The sequence below is a fragment of the Euleptes europaea genome, chromosome 14 (assembly GCF_029931775.1).
Source record: "Euleptes europaea isolate rEulEur1 chromosome 14, rEulEur1.hap1, whole genome shotgun sequence".
Lineage (NCBI taxonomy): Eukaryota > Metazoa > Chordata > Lepidosauria > Squamata > Sphaerodactylidae > Euleptes > Euleptes europaea.
In genome coordinates, this window is record NC_079325.1 from 45,312,546 (window position 1) to 45,335,118 (window position 22,573).

The 22,573-nt window shown below is 45.8% G+C and overlaps 1 protein-coding gene across 1 annotated transcript in view; it reads left to right on the plus strand.

The window, feature by feature from the left end:
- The window catches only part of PAPPA (pappalysin 1), a 328,178-nt gene that overhangs the window by 18,533 nt on the left and 287,072 nt on the right, over window positions 1-22,573 (plus strand). Inside the window, exon 2 of the mRNA XM_056860765.1 lies at window positions 18,556-19,624. Coding sequence (XP_056716743.1) covers window positions 18,556-19,624 — 1,069 coding nt within the window. The remainder of the gene's footprint in view (window positions 1-18,555; window positions 19,625-22,573) is intronic.

The window sequence follows — 22,573 nt, forward strand, 5'->3', positions numbered from 1 at the left end:
ACCACAGACCAAATGGCTTGGCTTTGGGAGGTGACGTCCCAGGATAAGAGGGGCTTTGAACAGCGCATTCTTGGCAAGGCACAGTATCCGAAAATGTACATTGAGGGCCGAGCTCTGCTCTCAATTACTCTGGATTTATAAGGGGGGGGGAAGCTCTGTCGAGCAAAGGTTAGTGGTGTTTCCCCGATGTGCGTGCAGGCGGAACTGAGAGCCGAAATCGGCTCTAGATTTATAGAGATCACCAGGGGAAATCAGCATTGTGCGGGGGAGTGCCCTTGTCAGTCGGGCCGAGACCTCTGTTTGCTCCGAGGGATGATTTAATTTGGGCGTGTTTGGCTTTCTGCAATTGGCAGGGGGAGAGCAGCCCTTCTCCGAGAGGGGCTGTTTGCTTTTCTGCCTGCACCTATCGCATTCCCAGCAGGCTTGTCAAAATCAAGCCCTGTACAGTATATACAGTACGTTCTTTGTGCCTCTGGCGAGCAGTGCACACGGGAAGCGCTGCTCTCCGGAGCAGTGGTCCCAGGTTTGCTCCCCTCCCTGCCGTTAAAACGGCAGCCTTTGGGAAAGATACCCCCGCTCTCTGCTGTTTACAAACATGTACCCCAGGAGGGAAATGCAGAAGGGAAGCGGAGAGAAATGAAAGTCAGCCATACGCTTGTGTCCTCTCACTGTGGGGTTTTTCAGCCAGCGGGGTTACTGAATTTTTCCAACTGTGCATCTGTTTGCAGGAATCTCTTTGACAGACAACATGGCTATCTGCCTGTTTAAACGTCTGTCTTCTGCGTTCGTTCACTTCCGTCATGGGGTAAGAGTGTCTCGAGCACATGCCTAGAAGCAGAGGAGAAAAGGGGGGTAGAACAACAAGCCAACCCGAAAGAGCTGCCTCAAATCACTTTAAGAGTTCGAAGGAGAAAATCCGTTCCCCAAATCCCCGGCGAATGGGCCCAAATCGGGCATTAAAAATGGCAACGGCACGTGCGGCAACCTGAAAGCAAACACTTCGGCCTCCCGGGAAACTCTGTAACTATGTGAAGCAAAATATGTTTAGGGGAGGAGATTGATCAGGTGGCCTCTGAGCTGGATTTTACTGGCTCAGGACGATTTTGAGTATCTCATCCCCTATTTGATTTTGCGTCTCCCTTGTGCAAATTTAACCTGTGATTCTTTGTTTTGGCACAATGTTCTGTTTCACCACACCAGACTTTTGCTCGTAAAGTGTTCACATCTTTTCAATGTTATTGTCAGTAAATCAGCATTCCATGGCCAGAGTATATTATATGTACAAATGACATATGCAGCAAATGTATGTGCAAATACTGTGGGTTACATCTTGCAGATCTATTCCACTAGGTAGTATTCTCCTCCTGAGCAATTAAGAAGAAGAGTTGTTTTTATATGCCAACTTTCTGTACCACTTAAGGAAGAATCAAACCGGCTTACAATCACCTTCCCTTTCCCTCCCCACAACAGACACCATGTGAAGTAGGTGGGGATGAGAGAGCTGTGACTAGCCCAAGGTCACCCAGCTGGCTTCGTGTGTAGGAGTGGGGTAACAAATCCAGTTCACCAGATTAGCCTCCGCCGCTCACGTGGAGGAGTGGGGAATCAAGCCCGGTTCTCCAGATCAGAGTCCACCGTTCCAAACCACCGCTCTTAACCACTACACCATGCTGGCAACCCATGAGCTCTTCCCCTGTCACAAAAGGAAGAGTCACTTGTGTCTGCAGAAGGCTTCTTGCACACGAGGGGCATGCAGGGTCCAACCCCTTATAAATAGCATCTTAAAAAGTGCAACGTTTGTATGTGATGTGAACGGATTTACTAGCAGCAAAAAAAAAGCAGAGAACCAAAATAAGGAACAAACTGGTGTAATAGCAGGAGATCTCCAGCCATTTGCTCATTGTTCCTGTGGATAGATTTACACAATTCCTTTTGGCTCAAGCAGGAGCTTGGATCTTTATCCCATATGTGGTGTCCTACTAACTGAGGACTACCAGCCTCCAACGAATTGGGTTGGTGCATCTGAGCTTCTTGACCTCAAATGAACTCCGGTCGAGTTCCTTTAGTTTTAAAGTTATATCTTGAATAATTTCCCCTGTGCTCCTCTACCCATCTGATTTCACGTCTTTTTGTGTATCTGTACGCACTCTTTCCTGCCCCCTTCGCAGTCATCTGCTGATAACCTAGGCTTTTGCCTGTGAAACCTCATGCCAGGGTTGGCATCAGTAATATGTCGAAGAGGGGCAGATGCCAAGGCCCAGACCTTCCAGCAGGGCCCACTGCACCTCCCTCCCTTGTCTATATGGCTAACCTGTAGAGTTGCCAGATCCCTCTTCGCCACCGAGGGGAGGTTTTTGGGGCAGAGCATGAGGAGAGGCGTGGTTTGGGGAGGGGCTTCAATGCCATAGAGTTAATTGCCAAGGCAGCCATTTTCTCCAGGTGAACTGATCTCTATCCATTGGAGAAAGGGTTGCCAGATCGCTCTTCACCACCAGCAGGAGGTTTTGGGGTGGAACCTGAAGAGGGCAGGGTTTGGGGAGGGGAGGGACTTCAATGCCATAGAGTCTAATTGCCAAGGCGGCCATTTTCTCCAGGTGAACTGATGTCTCTCAGCTGGAGATCATTTGTAATAGCAGGAGATCTTCAGCTAGTATCTGGAGGTTGGCAACCCTAGCTGGAGATAGTTGTAATAGCAGGAGATCTCCAGCTAGTACCTGGAGGCTGGCAACCCTACTAACCTGTCACCAACCTGCACATGCTGCCCAACACCACCGGAGAAAGGGCACCAGGGAAAGGGCATGCAGGTGATGCATGCAGCTGGGGGCACCAGTGGCAGGAGAGCTCAGGGGAAGGATACAGTGGTGAAGAGCCACACAGGCAGGTCTGCTGGCATGTGGGAAGGGGTGTAATTGGAGGGTGGCTTTAGGGAGGGGACCCCTGAGCACTTGTTCTGCCCAGGGTCCCGCAAAACCTGGAACTGGCTCTGTCTCATGCCAAAATACACTCCTTGGCCTTTCAACAGGGGACAACACCATTTGACTCTATGTGGTCCCTGCACATCGGGGTTCCCTCTGCAGAATCCAGAACCCTGAATAAACAAGCTATATGTGCAAACCTGTGTCCTAATGGATGATACAGGTTGGGGACAGAATTTGCCACTGCAGTCCTGCCCACACTCCCCATACAATCATTTCGTTGGATCCAGACTAAATTTTCTACTCGATCGAGGCACCTGTTGGTGAAACAATGTTCCTCTGCGCCTCTGCCTCATCCCATTAATCTCCAGAAATTATTTTTGCAAAGAAAATGGGACCCCCGGGACCAGCATGAGAGACACATATTGTTGCCATCCTCCAGGTGGTGGCTGGAGATCTTCTGGGATTACAACTGATCTCCGGGCGATAGAGATCAGTTCACCTAGAGAAAATGGCCACTTTGGAAGGTGGACTCTGGCACTATACCCCATTGAAGCCACTCCCCCCCAACCCCCCCCCTCCTCAGACTCCACCTCCAAATCTCCAGGCATTTCCCAGCACAGAGCTGGCAACCCTAGAGACACAATGAGGGTCTACAGCAGCAGTTAATGGAAATTCCCCATCGCTTCCATTCGTGGCAAGTTTTGGCTGGATCCAACCAAGTATCTTCCCCTTAGAAAACCTGAAAAGGGTTAATGATATCTCTCTGTTACCTTTTGATCCTGCCCTTCCTCTAAGGAGCTCCAGATGGCACATTCTCCCCTCCCCATTTTATCCTTGCAACAAACCTTTAGGTTAGGTTAAGTTTAGAAAGAGTGGTTGGCCTAAAGTCATCCAGAGCCTAAGTCTTCCTATTCCTAGTCCGCCACTCTGAACATCATGGCCTTGATACACTAGATCAGGGGTGTCAAACATACGGCCTGCAGGCCGCCTCGGGCCCCTTGGGAGCTCTTATCCGGCCTGTGAGCCAGCCAACCCCCTCCCAGTCCTGATCTGAACTGGTGAACCCACTGCGGACTCACCAGCTGAGGCAGCCACCTCCCCCAATCCCGATCTGGGCTGGAGAGGCATGGCCCAGCCTGACCAAGTGACATTTATGTCATATCCAGCCCTTGTAACAAATGAGTTCAACACCTGCTGCACTAAATTATACCATGCTGCTGCAATTCCATGGAATTTGGTATTGGGCACAAAGCAGAAGCACTCATCTAAAGTATGAGGAGTGGGATAAGCCTGATGGTTCACTAAGAGCCAGCGTGGTGTGGTGGTTAAGAGCGGTGGACTCTGATCTGGAGAACCGGGTTTGATTTCCCCCTCCTCTACATGGGCGGCGGAGGCTAATATGGTGAATTGTAAACCAGTTTAATTCTTCCTAAAGTGGTAGAGAAAGTTGGCATATAAAAATCAACTCTCCTTCTTCTTCCTCTTCTTCGTCTATGGTACTTTGCAAGGCAAGTTACAAATAGGGTTGCCGGGTCCCTCTTCGCCACCGGCAGGAGGTTTTGGGGGCGGAGCCTGAGGAGGGCGAGTTTTGGAGAGGGGAGGGATTTCAATGCCATAGAGTCCAATTGCCAAGGCGGCCATTTCTCCATGTGAACTGATCTGTATCAGCTGGAGATCAGTTGCAATAGCAGGAGATATCCAGCTAGTACCTGGAAGTTGGCAACCCTAGTTACAAAGCCTGTTACCAGACTCTCAGTAGGTAAAGAAGCCACACACACACACACACACAACTTCATCACATTTTATTTTCTATATTTTCCCTGCTTTGCTGATTGTTCCCAAATTATCTCTTGTATCCTCAAGATTTGGTCTCCACTAGTAAAATACATGCTGTTGATAGAAGCTAATGACTCTCCCTAGCCTAGACAAATGGTTACAATTATTTAATGCACAGAGGAGGTCTTAGCCCTGAGCCAATTTTATGGACATTGAACGGGATCTCTGATCAATCATCCTGTTCACAGTTTCAGCATTTACGTAGTTAGAGATAATAGGGCAACTGATTGTGTGGCTTCTCATGAAAATGTGAGGGTTTACACAGCTTATTGGGAAAGGAAAATTCTTTGCAATATTTACAAATGCCAACCTAGTTTTGGGGAGTACTCATGGCAAGCACATTTTGACTGTTCTATGCTGAGAACTAAAATAACAACTGGAGCATACACAAATATCCTTCGAAACCTAAAATACAACAGGGCCACCTTGTATTATTTAAACTTAAGAAGAAAGTGTAAAGAGTTGTTCTTTAAAATTGGTAACGGTTGTAAAGACTTGTACACGTTGATGTTGATGCTTAGAATCAAACATTATTGAATATACTGTATTTATGGTCATAGTGGCTGTGTACTGAGAATTTTTTCCTTAGGGATTTGCACAGCCTCCAGGTACTAGGCTGGAGATCTCCTGCTATTACAACTGATCTCCAGCTGACAGAGATCAGTTCACCTGGAGAAGCTGGGCGCATTGGCCATTGGACTGTATGGCATTGGTCCCTCCCCTCCCCAAACCCCACCCTCCTCAGGCTCCTCCCCAGAAACCTCCCGCCGGTGGCAAAGAGGGACCTGGCAACCCTAGACACCTCTCAATATTCTTAATTCTGCAGATGTATCTTAAATTGCTAGTTAGGGAGAGGTTGTGACTTGGTACTTTACATGCAGAAGGTCCCAGGTTCAGTCCCCAGCAGTTCCGGTTAAAGGGTCTCTAGAACCAGATGTTAAGAAAGACTTCTGTGTTCCTCAGATCTTTCACAGCAGTAAGAGTAGTCAATGCGGAGCTAGATGGACCAATGGGTTTGACATGGTATAGCACAGTTTTCATACGCTCATAGTGAAATGGCCAGATGTATGTATCATACGTCAGTACCTTGCATCTCCATTTAAAGGGTTTCCACTTCTGTTCCTGAGATCCTGGAGAGTAGAGAGTGCTGAGCTAAACGGACTCGTGGTCTGGCACAGAGTCAGGAAACTTCATTTTTATAAGCTGCATAAAATAGTAGCATTCCACAAGTACTTCGGTATTACACATTACATTGTCAGTGTATAAATACTTGCATGTCAGGCTGTGCATTCGACCAGACCTTCCTGCTCCCTGGTGCACACTTTATGGTGTAGCCTGATCGCTTGTGATGGAGCTCAGTTTGTGTGGGAATGTAAGCTACATAGGAGGAGTTCTGCTGGATCAGGCAATAGTCCATCTGGTTCAGCATCTAGTTTCCAACAGTGACCAGCCACGTACTTCAAAGAACTGTAGATATTTCCATTGTCTTCCAGTTTGTTTGCAGGCACAGCAGGGCCAGATCTTTGGGGGGTGGGGTCATTCAGGGGCACGGCTGCAAGGAGGAGGGCACCAGTGCGGGCATGGAGAGAAGGAGCGTCGACACCACTGTCTTTCTTTCTGCTGGGGCGGCCACCACGTGTCCCACTCAGCACGTTTCTCTCTACTCCTTGGGACACCAGCACATGGCTCCAGCGCACGTGTGGTACACCCCTGCCCCTCCCTTCCCCCCTTGCCCCGGACCCTCCCTCCCCAAGGCCCATGCCTGAGGCACAGTTCAAAGTGCTGGCTTTGGCTTATAAAGCCCTTTATAGTCTGGGAATAGGGTTTCAGAATAACCTATGGAGGTCCTCCTCAAAGGCCCTTCTCTGTGTGACCATTTCTTTGGAAGTTAGGCAGGTAACTGGCAGGCTTTCTGTGTTGATTATGACCTGATAATGGACCTCCCTTGTTTTGAATGATCTCATGAATGCATGAATATATGCAGCTTCCTTTATACTGAATCAGACCATCAGTCCATCAAGGTCAATATTGTCTACTCAGACTGGCAGTGGCTCACCTGGGTCTCAGCCAGAGGTCTTTCACATCACCTGCTACCTTGTCCTTTTAACTGGAGATGCTGGGGATTGAACCCAAGACCTTCTGCATGAAAAGCAGATGCTCTGCCATTAATCCACAGGACTCTTGTAGCTCCTTTTTTTTTTTTTTTTTAACATCTTTCAGGCATTAGAGGTCTTTTGCTTTGACTAAGCTTTTAATGGTCATTAATGTTGTTCTGCTTCAAATGGTTTCAGTTGGTATTTAATTGCTGGTATTTGACTTCTTAACATTTAGGCCACATGATATTGTTTATACAGTAATTTGGTTTGCTTTGTGTAATATCCTGACTTTGTTCTATTGGCACAGAGTGAGAATGTTGGGTAAAATTGAATTCTAATGGGCTAAAACCAGAAAAAGAAATTAAATGGTTCACACTGGAGCCACAAATTTGTGTGTATGTGTGTCTTGCTTCACTATGTTAGTATGAATCCTAACAACCAGGTTTTATTTAAACTTTGTAATTGCTGTCGATTTGGTGATTAACTTTGATACTGTGTTTAGAGAGCCAGCATGGTGTAGTGGTTAGGACAGTTGACTCTAATCTGGAGAACCGGGTTTGATTCCCCACTCCTCCACATGAGTGGTGGACTCTAATCTGGTTTCCCCACTCCTCCACATGCAGCCTGCTGGGTAACACTGGGCTAGTCACAGTTCTCTCAGAACTCTTTCAGATCCTCCTACCTTACAAGGTGTCTGTGGTGGGGAAAGGAAGGGAAGGCGATTGTAAGCCAGTTTGAGTCTCCTTAGAAAAGGTAGAGAAATATAAAAATCAACTGTTGTTGTTGTTATTATTGTGTATTTATAGATTTTGGAAGCTGCCTTGAAGGCCAGTTTTGGTGGCAAAATGGGGTACAAATGGGGGGGGGGTTTCACACAAGGAGAACATAAAGGCCACAGCCCTCCCCCATTGTCTGATCCAGCAACTAGTCTTCAGAGATGCACTGCCTCTGAATATGGAGGCACCATTTTTCTGTCATGGCTAAATGCCTTTGATAGACCCTGTCCATGAAATTGTTTAATTCCTTTGCAAAACCTGTGGCCCAGCACCCTACCTTGTAGCTGCTAGTTCCTTAAATTGTATATTGTGTAAAGTACTTTGTTTTGTCTGTCTGGCTTCTACTGCCCATCATTTTTTTGTTGAGTAACCTCAAATTCTGGTGGTTGTGAAAGAGAGAGGAAAACTCTTTAGTTTTTCCACACCGTGGATAGATGGTTTCCATTACAGTCTGCCATGTCATCCCTCTTCCTTAACAGTACCAACATAAGCAGAGTTATACTCTTCTTGGTCCATTGCCCAGGGTTATACCCTTCTTAGCACATTGCCCACTTAGTCAGATCTTGGAAGCTAAGCAGGGTCGGCCCTGGTTACTGTTTGGATGGGAGACCTCCAAGGAAGTCCTGGGTCATGACACAGAGGCAGGCAATTGCAAACCACTTCTGAACATCTCTTGCCTTGAAGACCCTACGGGGTCACCATAAGTTGACTGGGACTTGATGGCACTTTCCACCCCCCACCCCCCAAGTCCATTGAAGTCAGTTGATTTAGAAGGTCCTACCAAACCAAGTTTTCTTCTTGGAATTGCTAAGCATTCATCCTCTCTGTAAATTGTTAAAAGGTGAAGATCAAGAATACCTGGAAGGAGCCATCATATTTTTGGACCTCAACTGCTGGCTTTAGCAGCAGAAGCAAGCAGGTCTATGTATCCTGTTACTAACCATGAATAGTAAGCAACTGGCCCTGGCTGCTACACTTGCCTCTTAGTGCTGTAGGGATTGGTGCAAGCACACCTCACTGTTGTCATTGCTAGCAAATTGCACAATAAGGAGATAAAAAGGGATTCTGGGACTTTCTGGGCTTCATGGAATGCTTGAGCACATTCCATTGGTATGATCACCCTAGTTAGATAGATTAGGATTGGGAATAGCCTCTGTGAAAGAGGTTTAGAGTTTCCAGGTCTTACCTCTGGTGAGAGCTCCTTCAGCGCAGGGCTGAGGGGGAAAGATCCGTGCATGACATGATAATATCACTTCTGGGTTTACCCCAGAAGTGCCAGCACCGCATGGGATGCTCTAGCAATTTCCTCCAAAAACTCTATGGTCTCCATAGGAGGAAATTGCTGGAGCATCCTGCACAAAGCCAGCACTTCTGGGGTAACCCTGGAAGTGACATCGCGCCCCTCATGCGTTCCTACACACAGATTCCCCCCTTCCTGCTTCTGCCCACTGACCAGCTGAAGGGCGGTGGGCAGCCCGGTGGATTGGCGGGCATTTGGCAACCCTAAAGAGGCTGCCAGTGAGCATAGGCAATAGTTGAGAAGCTGGAACGTATCTCAGTGGCAGGACCCCTGCTTCAGTCCTTGTCATCTCCATTGAAAACATCTTGGTAGCAATAGAATTGGCAAAGGACTTTGTCTGTGAAAGATTCTGGAGAGTCAGAATTTATTTCCAAGACTAAGAACCCTGCTGGAGGTAGGGTTACCAGGTGTCCCCCCCCCCCCCGACTCTTGTGGGAGCTTTTTGGGGCAGAGCTGAGCCAGGGATTGTGTGTGTGCAGCTGTGATTGCCTCTCTTCTGGTTTACATCGCAACGGACCTTTTACCACTTAAACTGGGAGTGTGTGTGGTAAAAGCCCCGTTGCGATGTGGCCCTTTGGAGTGTAAACTGGAAGTGATGTGATCGCATCAGCGCAGCTGCACACATGCGCAATCCCCGCTTCCAAGCCAGGCACTGGATTGGCGGGCAATTGCCCGCTAATCTAAGCAACCTAGCAAACCTAGCTGGAGGTCAGTTTCACTTAGCAAAAACTGTATAGGAAAGGAAGGCTTAAAGACCTTTCCTGAACTGTAGCTCTGATCCAAATAAGAGCAGCAGTGGAGCTACCAGTAGGCTTTTAAAATCATCGGGATGATCTGATCACTGATCTCCCAACATTGTTTCTCTTTTGGCCCTCACTGATCTTTTGAGCGGCCCAGGCTTGCCTGTTTGTTTGTTTTCCCTCCTGGGAATCAGATTCATGAATCAGATTCATGCAACAGATTGAAAAGGCTGCTGGGTAAATGAGCAGAGGTTTGCCAGAGGGCAAACCAAGTTAGTAAAGCGAGAATTTAGGATACTGAGAATGTGGATAGGCTACATCACTGAATGTAAAGAGGACACATTTATGTGTTTTATGGCACAAGAGCCATCGGCAGCACTCTGTAATCTTTCTTTTTTTAAAAAAAAATCCTGCAAAATACTTTTTCTTTCAGAGGAACACCTTCTCCATTGGATAGGGTTGCCAGGTTCCTCTTTGCCACTGGCGGGAGGTTTTGGGGGCAGAGCCTAAGGAAGGCGGGGTTTGGGGAGGGGAGGGACTTCAATGCCATAGCACCCAATTGCCGACGCGGCCATTTTCTCCAGGTGAACTGATCTTTATCGGCTTCAGATCAGTTGTAATAGCAGGAGATCTCCCGCTAATACCTGGAGGTTGGCAAACCTTCCATTGGAAGAGGACTTGGAGAAAGGGCGTCACGGGTTCAGCCCTTTGAGTTTAGCAAACATAAAGAGAAAAACAAAAAGAATTAGGCCACATTGTAGGTGTCAGGTTAGCCGAGATGCTCTGTTTTCCTCCTCTGACGAGAGAATTTAGGTTGCGGCAGAGAGGATGTAGGATGGAACGACAGCGCTTCGTCTGATCAAATCCTTATCTGGTCCTCTTATCCTCCCTCCCGACTGACTTCTGTCTCTTGTGCAAGTGCCTGTTTTTTCCCCCCCCAGCTGGTATTTGTTTTGTCTTGTCGAACAGCTGAACTGACACTAGAACAGAGCGGCTGATTTGCAGTTGTCGTGTATCCAAAGGAACAGGCACCTTATGTTTTTGCCGCTGAACTAAAACGTGCGCCTTTTCTGCATTGTTTGGTAGCATATTGTAGCTTTCACATCCTTTTTGGCTTTGTCGATGCTTATATGACAGCACTGGCAATCTTAGGAAGCCTTTATATGGTGATTTTCCTGACAGCTTCACATGCGTTAGCTCTGTATGTGAACAGAGCCTTTAATAGGGTTGCCAGGCGGCAGGTGGGGAGATCGCCTGCTATTAAAACTCATCACCAGTGCCACAATCTAAGTGATTGTGTCAGTGCATCCGCACACGCAAGCAATCCTCGCTTCCAAGCAGGGTACTGGATTGGCGAACAATTGCCCGCCAATCTAAATGACCTGGCAACCGTAGCTTCTGGGGATAAACCAAAAGTGATGTAATCGCTTAGAGATAAGTTCCCCTGGAGAAAATACTTCTCAGTGTATGGGCCAATTGAAATTGAAAGTTTTTATGCCAGTGTTCAGGAAGAAATTGATCACACACCTAAACAAGATATGCTGATAATCATAGGTGATTGGAACGCAAAAGTAGGAAACAAAGCAGAATCAAATGTTGTTGGCAGATTTGGGCTAGGAGCACGGAATGAAGCAGGAGAACGCCTCGTAGAATTCTGTGAAGACAACAATCTGTTCATTGCAAACACATGTTTCAGGCAACCAAATAGACGATTGTATACATGGACATCACCAGACGGCCAGTATAGAAATCAAATAGATTATATAATTGGAAGCAGAAGATGGAGAAGCTCTATTCTCTCGGCCAAAACAAGACCAGGAGCCGACTGCGGTACAGATCATGAATTGCTAATATCAAAAATAAAGATAAAGCTTAAGAAAAACACCAAAACATTCATAGCACCAAAATACAATCTAAGCAATATTCCGGAAGAGTTTAAAGACCATGTAAGGAACAGATTTGCATTACTAAGTTCAAGTGAATGTAAACCTGAAGAACTATGGGTGGAAACTAGAGATATTATCAAGGAAGAATGTGCAAAGACTATTCCTGTAGCCAAAAGAAAAGAAAAACCTCGATGGATGTCTGAGGAAACTCTTAAAATTGCCAGAGATAGACGAGAAGCAAAAGTAGAAGGTGACAGAAATAGAATCAAAAGTGCAACGTTCCAGCGACTAGCACGTAGAGACAAAGAGACCTATTATAATAGCCAGTGTAAAGAAATAGAAGAGAACAACAAAAAAGGAAGAACAAGAGATCTGTTCCACAAGATCCAAGAAATCAAAGGGAAATTTAAAGCACGGTTAGGCATGCTGAAAGATCAGCATGGAAATACATTAACTGAACAGGACAAAATAAAGAAAAGGTGGGAACAATACACTGAAGAACTATACAGAAGAGATGAAAGGATAAAAGATTCTTTCCAAGAAGAATCTTTTGAAGAAGAACCTACAGTTTTAGAAAGTGAAGTGAAAGCTGCATTGAGAGCAATCGGGAGAAACAAATCACCAGGAGCAGATGGGATATCAATAGAGCTATTCCAAGCCACAGAAACGGAGTCCATCAAAATCTTGACAAGAATATGCCAACAGATATGGAAAACAAAACAATGGCCCACAGACTGGAAACAATCCATTTACATTCCAATTCCCAAGAAAGGAGACATCAAAGATTGCAACAACTATCGGACCATTGCATTAATTTCTCATGCAAGTAAAGTGATGCTCAAAATCTTACAGCAAAGGCTGCTACCATATATGGAACGAGAAATGCCTGATGTTCAAGCTGGTTTCAGAAAAGGAAGAGGCACTAGAGATCATATTGCAAATATACGCTGGTTACTGGAGCGTACGAGAGAATTTCAGAAGAAAATCAGCTTGTGTTTCATAGATTACAGCAAAGCTTTTGACTGTGTGGATCATGAAAAGCTATGGCTGGTTTTAAAGGAAATGGGTGTGCCACAACATCTGATCGTTTTGATGCGCAACCTGTACTCTGGACAAGAGGCCTCAGTTAGAACAGAATATGGAGAAACGGAATGGTTTCCAATTGGCAAAGGTGTCAGACAAGGATGTATTTTATCTCCCTATCTCTTCAATCTATATGCAGAACATATAATTAGGAAAGCTGGATTAGATTTAGATGAAGGTGGAGTGAAAATTGGAGGGAGGAACATTAATAATTTGAGATATGCTGATGACACTACATTATTGGCAGAAAATAGTCAAGATTTGAAACAACTATTGCTGAAAGTTAAAAGAGAAAGTGCCAAAGCAGGACTACAGCTGAACATCAAGAAAACAAAAGTAATGACTACAGGAGAATTACACAACTTTAAGGTTGACAATGAGGAGATTGAAATTGTTCAAGACTTTCTATTCCTTGGCTCCACCATCAACCAAAAGGGAGACTGCAGCCAAGAAATTAGAAGGAGATTGAGACTGGGAAGGGCAGCCATGAAGGAGCTAGAAAATATTTTGAAGTGTAAGGATGTGACTCTGGCCACCAAGACTAGATTAATTCATGCCATCATATTCCCTATTACTATGTATGGGTGTGAAAGCTGGACAGTGAAGAAAGCTGATAGGAAGAAAATAGATTCCTTTGAAATGTGGTGTTGGAGGAGAGTGTTACAGATTCCGTGGACTGCCAAAAAAACAAATCAGTGGGTTATAGATCAAATCAAGCCTGAACTGACCCTAGAAGCTAAAATGACTAAACTGAGGCTGTCGTATTTTGGTCACGTCATGAGACGACAAGAGTCACTGGAAAAGACCGTCATGTTAGGAAAAGTAGAGGGCAGCAGGAAAAGAGGAAGACCCAACAAGAGATGGATTGACTCAATAAAGGAAGCCACAGCCTTCAATTTGCAGGATCTGAGCAAGGCTGTCAAGGATAGGACATTTTGGAGGACTTTCATTCATAGGGTCGCCATGAGTCGGAAGCGACTTGACGGCACTTAACATAACATAAACGTATGGGCCAAACAAAATGGATGCTCCATATTATAATCCCAAGTGCCTTTGCAACAACAGTAAGGTTGCCAAGCCCCACTTCTCCTCCGGCGGGAGGTTTTTGGGGTGGAGCTGCGGCTGGGATCGCACACGCATAGCTGCATGCAACATGATTATGACACTTCCAGTTTACACATGAAAGTGCCACATCATGATGGGCCGCTTTACCACTCAACCCCCCCCCAAAAAAAACCACTAGGTTTTTGGAGTGGAGCTGAGGTAGGGATCGCATGTGTGCGACCGCACCGACGCGATTACATCATTTCCGGTTTACATCTGGAAGCACCGCATCGCAACGGGCCTTTTACCATTCAAACTGGGAGTTTGAGGGATAAAAGTCCCATTGTGATGCGGCACTTCTGGGTGTAAACCAGAAGTGATGCGATCGTGTTGGTGCGGCCGTGCATGCAAGTGATCTCAGCTTCCAAGCAGGGCATTGGATTGGCAGACAATTGCCTGCCAATCTAAGTGACCTGGCAATCCTAGCTTCTGTGTATAAACCAAAAGTGATGTAATTGCGTTGCGCACGGCAATTGCCCACCAATCCAAGCGACCTGGCAACCCTAAACAACAGTGAAAAAGGGAATGAATGGTATGCTGCTTCTTTTGGGGGGGAAAGTAGGAGGGAATTTGCCTCCTGCCAAAGGTAAGATGGAATTTATATGGGGCCAGTGTCAAAGAAGGCCGCTCTTTTGTTTGCTTCTAGCAAGACTGTGGAGGCTGAGTTGTGTTAGCAGTGGTTGTTGCCTTAAGTATGCTGAGTTTGAATTATTGAAAGGTCACATGGAAGAAGGTGATGGGGGAAATGGAGAGGCAAAGATATTCTCACCCTCCGTAAAAATAAATTAGAAAAAAAAATCCATTATGGGTCCGGAGTCAAAATCTCCAACACGCAAAACTTGAGAGCCTGCTTGTGTGGATCTCTTCTGACTTTATCCAATTGCGTGGAACATGGGAATACTTAACCCAAATCTGTCTTGTTTAATTATTTTCTTCTGGACAGATAAAAGCTTCCTATAGGTTCCTGTAGAATATTTGCTCTTTCAAGCGTTTCTGCCGCGACTTTGATACTAAACGATTAAAGCATGTGAGGGGAAAAATCCACAGCCCCAACCTTTAACTCCCTGTTCATGGGCCTCTGACGGCAGCTTTGATTGTTGACCTAAATTCCCCTTTCATAACTAAGTCCTGTCACCTTTGGTTGTATTCTCCCAGCAAAGCAAGCCAATGACAACTTCCAGAAGTTGGGGGGATTGTTATTTTCCCCTCCCTTTCCCTTTTTCTTCTGGGGAATGGGACGACCACCTTCCCTCCCCCCTCCCACACACAGTGTATTGGAAATAAAAAAATCTCCCCTCTCTATAATGGTGCAGAAAGTTTGTTTTCTACAGTAGAAAAAAAAAAAAGACCAATTATCGTTACAAGTGGGTCTCCCATGTCAGAGATAAAGAGACAAGGAGAGGCTTGCTAGATTTTTAAAGACTAGTTGGAACTGGATTGTATTAGCCATGGCAGTTAAAATTATTTTGCCCACCTTCCCTGTTATATGGCTGTAGCTAGCCTTCCATGCTGGGTGGGGCTTCCATATTGCCAGGTGGGGATTGAAAAATATGAATGCAAAGTCAGTATTCCCTACCCCCAACCAATAAACTTCTGGAGCCCTCTTGCCAAAGCCAAGTGGATGTGTGGATGTTTTGTAGGGTTGCCAACCTCCAGGTAGTGGATAGAAAAAAATACAGCACGAAGGCTCAAAATCATACAAACATGCAATATAATATAATATTATGGCGACCCCTTTTAGGGGTTTTCATGGCAAGAGACTAACAGAGGTGGTTTGCCGGTGCCTTTCTCTGCATAGCAACCCTGGACTTCTTGGTGGTCTCCCATCCAAATACTAAGCAGGGCTGAACCTGCTTAGCTTCTGAGATCTGACGAGATCAGGCTAGCCTGGGCCATCCTACACACTAAATAATTTAACTGTGAATATCCATCTTTACACAATAATGTCCATAAATATAAATCAGTATTCCATAGTAGATGTCCACTGTAGTAATACTTGCGGGCGAGACCAGCATGAAGTAACATCAACCCTTTCTGTACGGTGGACTCCCAATGCCGCACATGATCAGAAGCGCTGGACAAGCTGGCTGACGATGAAAGTGCGAATGCAAAAAAATCCACTTTGGGAAGGAGTAGCAAAGCCTGCGACGCAGGGCGGCCACCCTACGTGTGAGTAGGGAACAGTGAGAGAGATGAGCTCTACCATCACTGGATTTCGATTTCAATTGAGACGTTTTTTCAGTTGTGGGACTAGCAAGGTTGTTTATGGCATTTCTTGTTCTTGTGGGAAATTATATATTGGAAGCGCATTAAGACCTATTAGAATTCGAATAGGTGAACATAGGTACTTTTAAAATTCTCCTGGGGGGCATTTTTGGAGGTAGAGTCACCAAATTCACAGTGTAACTTCAAGGGACTCTCCTTGCATGAGCCCCAATGTTTGGTAATGTTTGAGACAGGGGGTCCGATTTTATGGATCTTGAAGGGGTCACCACCTTCTCCATAGAGAAATACGGTAAAGTTTACAATGCTTCTCTATGGAGGAGTGGGTTGACCCCTTCTGGCCCGCATATAATCAGACCCCTGACCCAGTCATCACCAAACTTTGGGGTTCATGCAAGGAGAGTCCCTTGAATCTATATGGGAAATTTGGGAACTCTATCTCCAAAAATGCCTCCCCCAGAGCTGATTAAAAACAATTCCATAGGGAAAAGCCTGGGGAAAGCCGAAGCCGCTGATTCAGTAAAACCGAAGCCGAAGCCGCTGATTCAGTAAAACCAAAACCCGAATATTGCCAAAATGGCTAATTTCAGGTTTATTTTCAGTTCGGCTGTATTGATATGCACAACCCTAGTTCCTCATAAAAGCCCTATGTGTTTGTTATCCAAGTTTTGTTCTGGGTTGTACATGCTGTTTGTTTGTAAATAAATAGTTTATCATTAATCAAATAAGTGTCTCTGTGTTGTGCTGCTTTCACAGCACAATATTACCATCCATAAAGGTGAATGGCCTGATGAGTGCTTTTGCAGAGCAATGGGGGAACACCTGGCCCTGCTGTTTGCAGCTCGAAATGGATAGCTTTCAAGTTCTTGGCCAACATTCACTTCAGCCCAGATCTGAATACCAGTGCAAACCAACTTGTTTCTCTCTTTCCCTGTGCCCCCTTCTAATGACCAGAAGCAGCAGCGTAAGTTTGGAGCTGGTCTCAAGGAGGTTTTTTTTGAACTGTGTGCACCCCACAGATGAATAAACACATTACCTGCCTAACACTGGCATCTCTCTTCCAAAGGTAACAGGAAAAGGGGAAGGAAGAGCCCCTAGGAAAATAACAGGGCAGAGAGAGGAGGCTAAGAAATACCTTTTTTTACAAAAAAAGACTTACTTCGTAGGTTGGGTTTTTTTAGTCAAACCTACGAAAGGAGGGGAAAGGGAGGGGGAAAACGAATGCTCCGATAACCTTTGCTCTCTTGATGCTCTCCAAGACCACAATGCTATCAAAGAATTGTTGATAGATGAGGGTTGAGGCATTTCTTCAGAACTAGAAGGTGACGGGTGGCGTCAGCTTGAAGGAATGATGGGTTGCAGAGATGGGGGTTACTGGCCTCTGAGTGTCAGAGAGAGTGCAGAAAGAGAAGTATTCCAGTGGACTGAAGTATCGACATGTTATGGTTTTCAGCAGAACTATGTGTGTATTGTGGGGTTAAGGGTGCTTTAAAAAATTCTTTGCCTCTGAATTTCGCCCTGGTTTTGTAGTTCCAGATTAGCAGATCCCAAATATCTTGTTTCAAAAGGTTCTCCCTAATCTTGGCATCACAGCCCCGGCCAATGCACTGGCAATCTATCCTTGTTTCTCAAGTTGGGTGTGAAGTGGCTGCTCTCCTATGGCTGTGTATGAGAAACAAAAACACTTAAATTAATTGTAACAGGTTTATAAGTACTAGAGTTCTGGTTTTATTTCTCCATCCTGGTCTTCTTCCAGGAGCTCTGGGTGGTTTACATGGTTTGTCCTCCCCCGTGGCTCAGTGGTAGAGCATCTGCTTGGTATGCAGAAGGTCCCAGGTTCAATCCCTGGCACCTCCAGTTAAAGGGACTAGGCAAGTAGGTGATGTGAAAGACCTCTACCTGAGACCCTGGAGAGCCGCTGCCAGTCTGAGTAGACAATACTGACTTTGATGGACCAAGGGTCTGATTCAGTATAAGGCAGCTTCATGTGTTCGTGTGTTCATGGTTGAATATAAAAATGGTCCTATTTCTAAATGAATGTACTAGACAGATGCAGACTCTTAGCCATTGATTAGCTGTAATGTAGTTTCATCTGTGAAGCCCGTTTGAATAAAGACACATCTACAATGCAAGTGTAAAACAGATTTAACTTCACAGCTGTGGGCTTTCCCCAAAGAACCCTTGGAACTGCAGTTTTGCGAGGGTGCTGAGAATTACCCAATTAATACATTTCTGCAGGATTCGGTTCGTATCAGTGACGTCAAGCTTGCAGTTCAAATAAAGTTAATGTGAAAAGCTGGAAACAGCCTTTCATCACTAAGAAATTACAAAGGAATTTTGGCTCCTGGACAAAGAAAGGGGAAATCCCTTTCACATCACAGGCCTATAGCAGGTCTTGACCTTTGGTTCAGTTCTGGAGTCTTCTCTCCCATTCATGGCCACATGCTCAGCTGTATGGTTTAATACCCCCTGGTCCTATATCAACTGATTTAATATGAATATTACTATCTTTCTGAATTAATGCAATAGAATAATCTTTTTTTGTCCTATCAGCCATATTTACTTCTCTCTCTTTCTTTGGGGGGGCACTCAGGACTGTATGACAAATGTTCGTACACAACTCGTGATCGAGGATGGGTCCTGGGTATTAACACCGTCAGTGACCAGGGGAACAGAGACCCTCGCTATTTCTTCTCCTTGAAGACAGACCGTGCCCGGAAAGTCACTACCATCACAGATCATCGTAGCTACCTCCCAAATCAGTGGGTTCACCTAGCTGTTACCTACGATGGACGCTTGATGAAGCTTTATGTGAATGGCGCCCAGGTAGCCACCAGTGGAGAGCAGGTGGGGAGCATCTTCAGTCCTTTGACCTTGAAGTGCAAGGTGCTCATGCTCGGAGGGAATGCTCTGAACCAGAATTACCGAGGCTATGTAGAACACTTCAGTCTTTGGAGGACGGCCAGATCTCAGAAGGAGATCCTGTTGGACATGGTCCAGGTGACTCACCAAGTAGATGCTCCTCTACCTCAGCTTGTTTTTCAGGAGAGTTTACTGAACGTGAAAAATACCTGGTCTCCTATGAAAGATAGTCCTGGTCCTCAGATCGAGTTCTCTTCCCACCCTGGCTACCTGTTGGATACAAACCTCGATCCTCCTCTGTGTGGGCAGACCGTCTGTGACAATGTGGAGGTAATTGCCAGCTACAACAAGCTCCTGAACTTCCGCCACAAAAAGACTGTACGCTACCGGGTGGTGAATATCTACGACGACTACCATCGGAATCCAACCGTCAGCTGCCAGCAGATAGAATTTCAGCACCAGCACTTGAACGAGGCCTTTAGCCCCTATAACATCACATGGGAACTGGAGGTGCTGGAGATTAAAAACTCCTCCCTCCGACATCGCCTCATCTTGGCCAATTGTGAAATTAGCAAGATTGGAAATGAAAATTGTGACCCTGAATGCAATCATACCCTGACGGGGTATGATGGAGGAGACTGCCGGATTGTGCGCCATTCATCATTTAACAAGAAGAAACAGAACGGGGTGTGTGACATGGATTGTAACTATGAGAGGTACAACTTTGATGGTGGGGATTGCTGTAACCCGGAGATAACGGATGTCACCAAGACATGCTTTGATCCAGTTTCTCCTCACAGGTAGGCACACAGTTAAGTAATTGAGGTCCTTGTAATGATATCAGGCCAGGTCATTCCTCTTCATGCATACGTGTTTTTCTTAAACCTCATTTTTTACCCAATAATATAGTACATTTAAAAAAAAAAAAAGACCGGGCCAGATTGGATATTATTTCCCCCTACATGGAGTTGTGGGGAGAATAAGAGTACCTCTGTCACCACAGAACATCTACAGGGGGACACAATGTTTAAATAGTGTGTTTGCACATAGGTCAAGTGGTCCATTAGCCAGTTTTTGTTTGGGAGTCTAATCGGGCCATGTGCACATTAGATTGTATGTGAATAAACCTGTTCAGTGTTATGTCCCCAGGAAGATTATGGAAGTAACTCAGGGAGATCAGGTATGTTTTAATTTCCCTCCTTGCTCTCCAACACTCATTGGGAAACAACTGCAATAATCTCTTGTCTGACCTGGCACATACTGAATCCCATATTGGTACAGAATATATGCATTGTGTGAATTGATGTGACCCTCGAATAGTCACAGCCTGTCCGCTTTGTTTTCAGTCATGCTCTAAAGTTACTTGTAATGAACCCACCATTGAAGTAGGGTTGCCAACCTCCAGGGGTGGCTGGAGATTGCCTGCCATTACAACTGATCTCCAGGTAACAGAGATCAGTTCCCCTGAGAAAATGGCCACTTTGGCAATTGGACTCTATGGTATTGAAGTCCCTCCCCTCTCCAACCTTTGCCCTCTGCAGGCTCCACCCCAAAACCTCTAGGCATTTCCCAACCCAGGGCTGGCAACCCTACATATAAGTGACTCATCATCTTGAACTCACATGTGTGACCTCTTGTGTCTAAATAATCACTCCATAGCCTCATTTTGAGCCAGGGTGGGAACAAAGAACCGTGAATTACAAAGGCACTTGCATGATCATAAGGGTCGCATCATTTCACCTTCAGTGGTTTCTTGGACCAGGTGGTGGTGGAAAGTGCTTTCAAGTTGCAGCCAATTTATGGCAACTCTGTAGGGTTTTCAAGGTAAGAGAGGTTCAGAAATGGTTTGCCGTTGCCTGCCTCTGCATAGCATCCACCAGCTTCCTTGGTGGTCTCCCAGCCAAGTACCAACAATGGCTGAACCTTCCAAGCTTAGTCCTTCCCCACCCCAAACCCCGCCCTCCGGCTCCACCCCCCCAAATCACCAGGTATTTCCCAACCCAGAGATGGCAACCCTAGTTCCAAAACTGACATCCCAATGGCTAATAGCCATTGATGGAGTTTTCCGTCATGAATTTTTCTTACCCTTCTCCACCATCTAAGGTAGTAATCATCATTGCCGTCATGTGGCAGTGAGGTCCACATGAGCTGTAAGGAAGTCATTTTGGTTTTGTCTGGCTTGGATCTACTGCTTACTAACTTCATTGGGTGCTCCAGAATTATAGTAACGGGATAACGGAGGGGGGGAAAGTACCCACAGTCCATTTTCTCTATACCATGTATGGTTTCCTAAACTTATGTCCCCCACACACACATTGATAAAGGTTTATGACTAACCAGAGGCAGCCCTTTCCTTCCCCCCCCCACCTGTTCCTCCCACTATTTCTGCCTTGGCTAGTGGTATTCTATGAATATTGTGTATTTTGTCTGTCAAATGGAATCTTTCCCCAGGGTGAGGAGGAGATGGATTTTTACGAGTGTTTTATGCTTGCAGTAAACTAAATCAGAATGTTAAAATGTAGGCTACAAAACCTGGCGAATTGTCATGGGGCAGGGAAGTTAAAGTGCGGGCTGGGGAAGGTGAGTGAGGGAATTGCAGAGAGCGATGAATTCCGATAGGCTGGGTGTGTTTTTTTTCCTAGTGTCTTCCGCAGCAATAACTGTCAGTTGGAAGTATACATGTATTTATTAGCTGAGCTTTAGAGCATGTACAGCGTTACTTCATTTATAGGACTCTTCTCTATTATATGTCAGGAAAATTCCCATTAGAATCCCTCTGAAAACTTCCAAATGTCTTTTTTTTAATGTACCTGGCTGTAATGTCTCTTTCACAGCCGTCATGAAATTTTTCCAACAAGGGTTTTTGTTTTTTTCTTCATTGGGTTATGATGTGAGCGGATGGGGTTATTGCCGTATCATCGTCTTCTTTTCTTACTGATGAACCCTCAGGGGGCGATGAAAAAGATGAGCACAGAAATAAACTTCCCTGCCTGTAACAACAATCCCTTTTCACAACTTGGGAGAACTGGGTATTTATGAGCCGCCCCTGGACAAAGGGCCTGTTCTGACCTTCCCCGCAAGGGGCTAGCAGCAGATTTTTATGGGTCCATGGGCTCGTGCCGATTATTATTATGCCGTTTTCTCTCTCTTTATGTTTTTAATCCCACCTTTAAGTCAAGGAGCTCAGCCCCCTCCTCCCATTTTATCCTCACAACAAGCGAGAGAGAATGGCTCGCCGAAGGTGGCCCTGTGAAATTCATGGCACTGTGGGGATTTGGACCCAGGTTTCCCACTCAAACCACACAGCCTCTCCTTCATTGTATTAGTCCATAGCATCTTCTTTCCCACCACCAACTGTGGCCTCTCCTGCCCCCATTGTTAGGGCTGCCAACCTCCAGGTACTAGCTGGAGATCTCCTCCTGTTACAACTGATCTCCAGCTGATAGAGATCAGTTCCCCTGGAGAAAATGGCCATTTTGGCCATTGGACCCTATGGCATTGAAGCCCCTCCCCTCTCCAAACCCCACCCTCCTCAGACTCCACCCCAAACACCTCCCACTGGTGGCAAAGAGGGACCCTACCCATTCTGGCTGTGTTCCTAGGGTTGCCAACCTCCAGGTGATAGCTGGAGATCTCCCGCTATTACAACTGATCTCCAGGCAACAGAGATCAGTTCACCTGGAGAAAATGGCCACTTTGTGAATTGGACTCTATGGCATTGAAGCCCCTCCCCTCTCCAAACCCTGCCC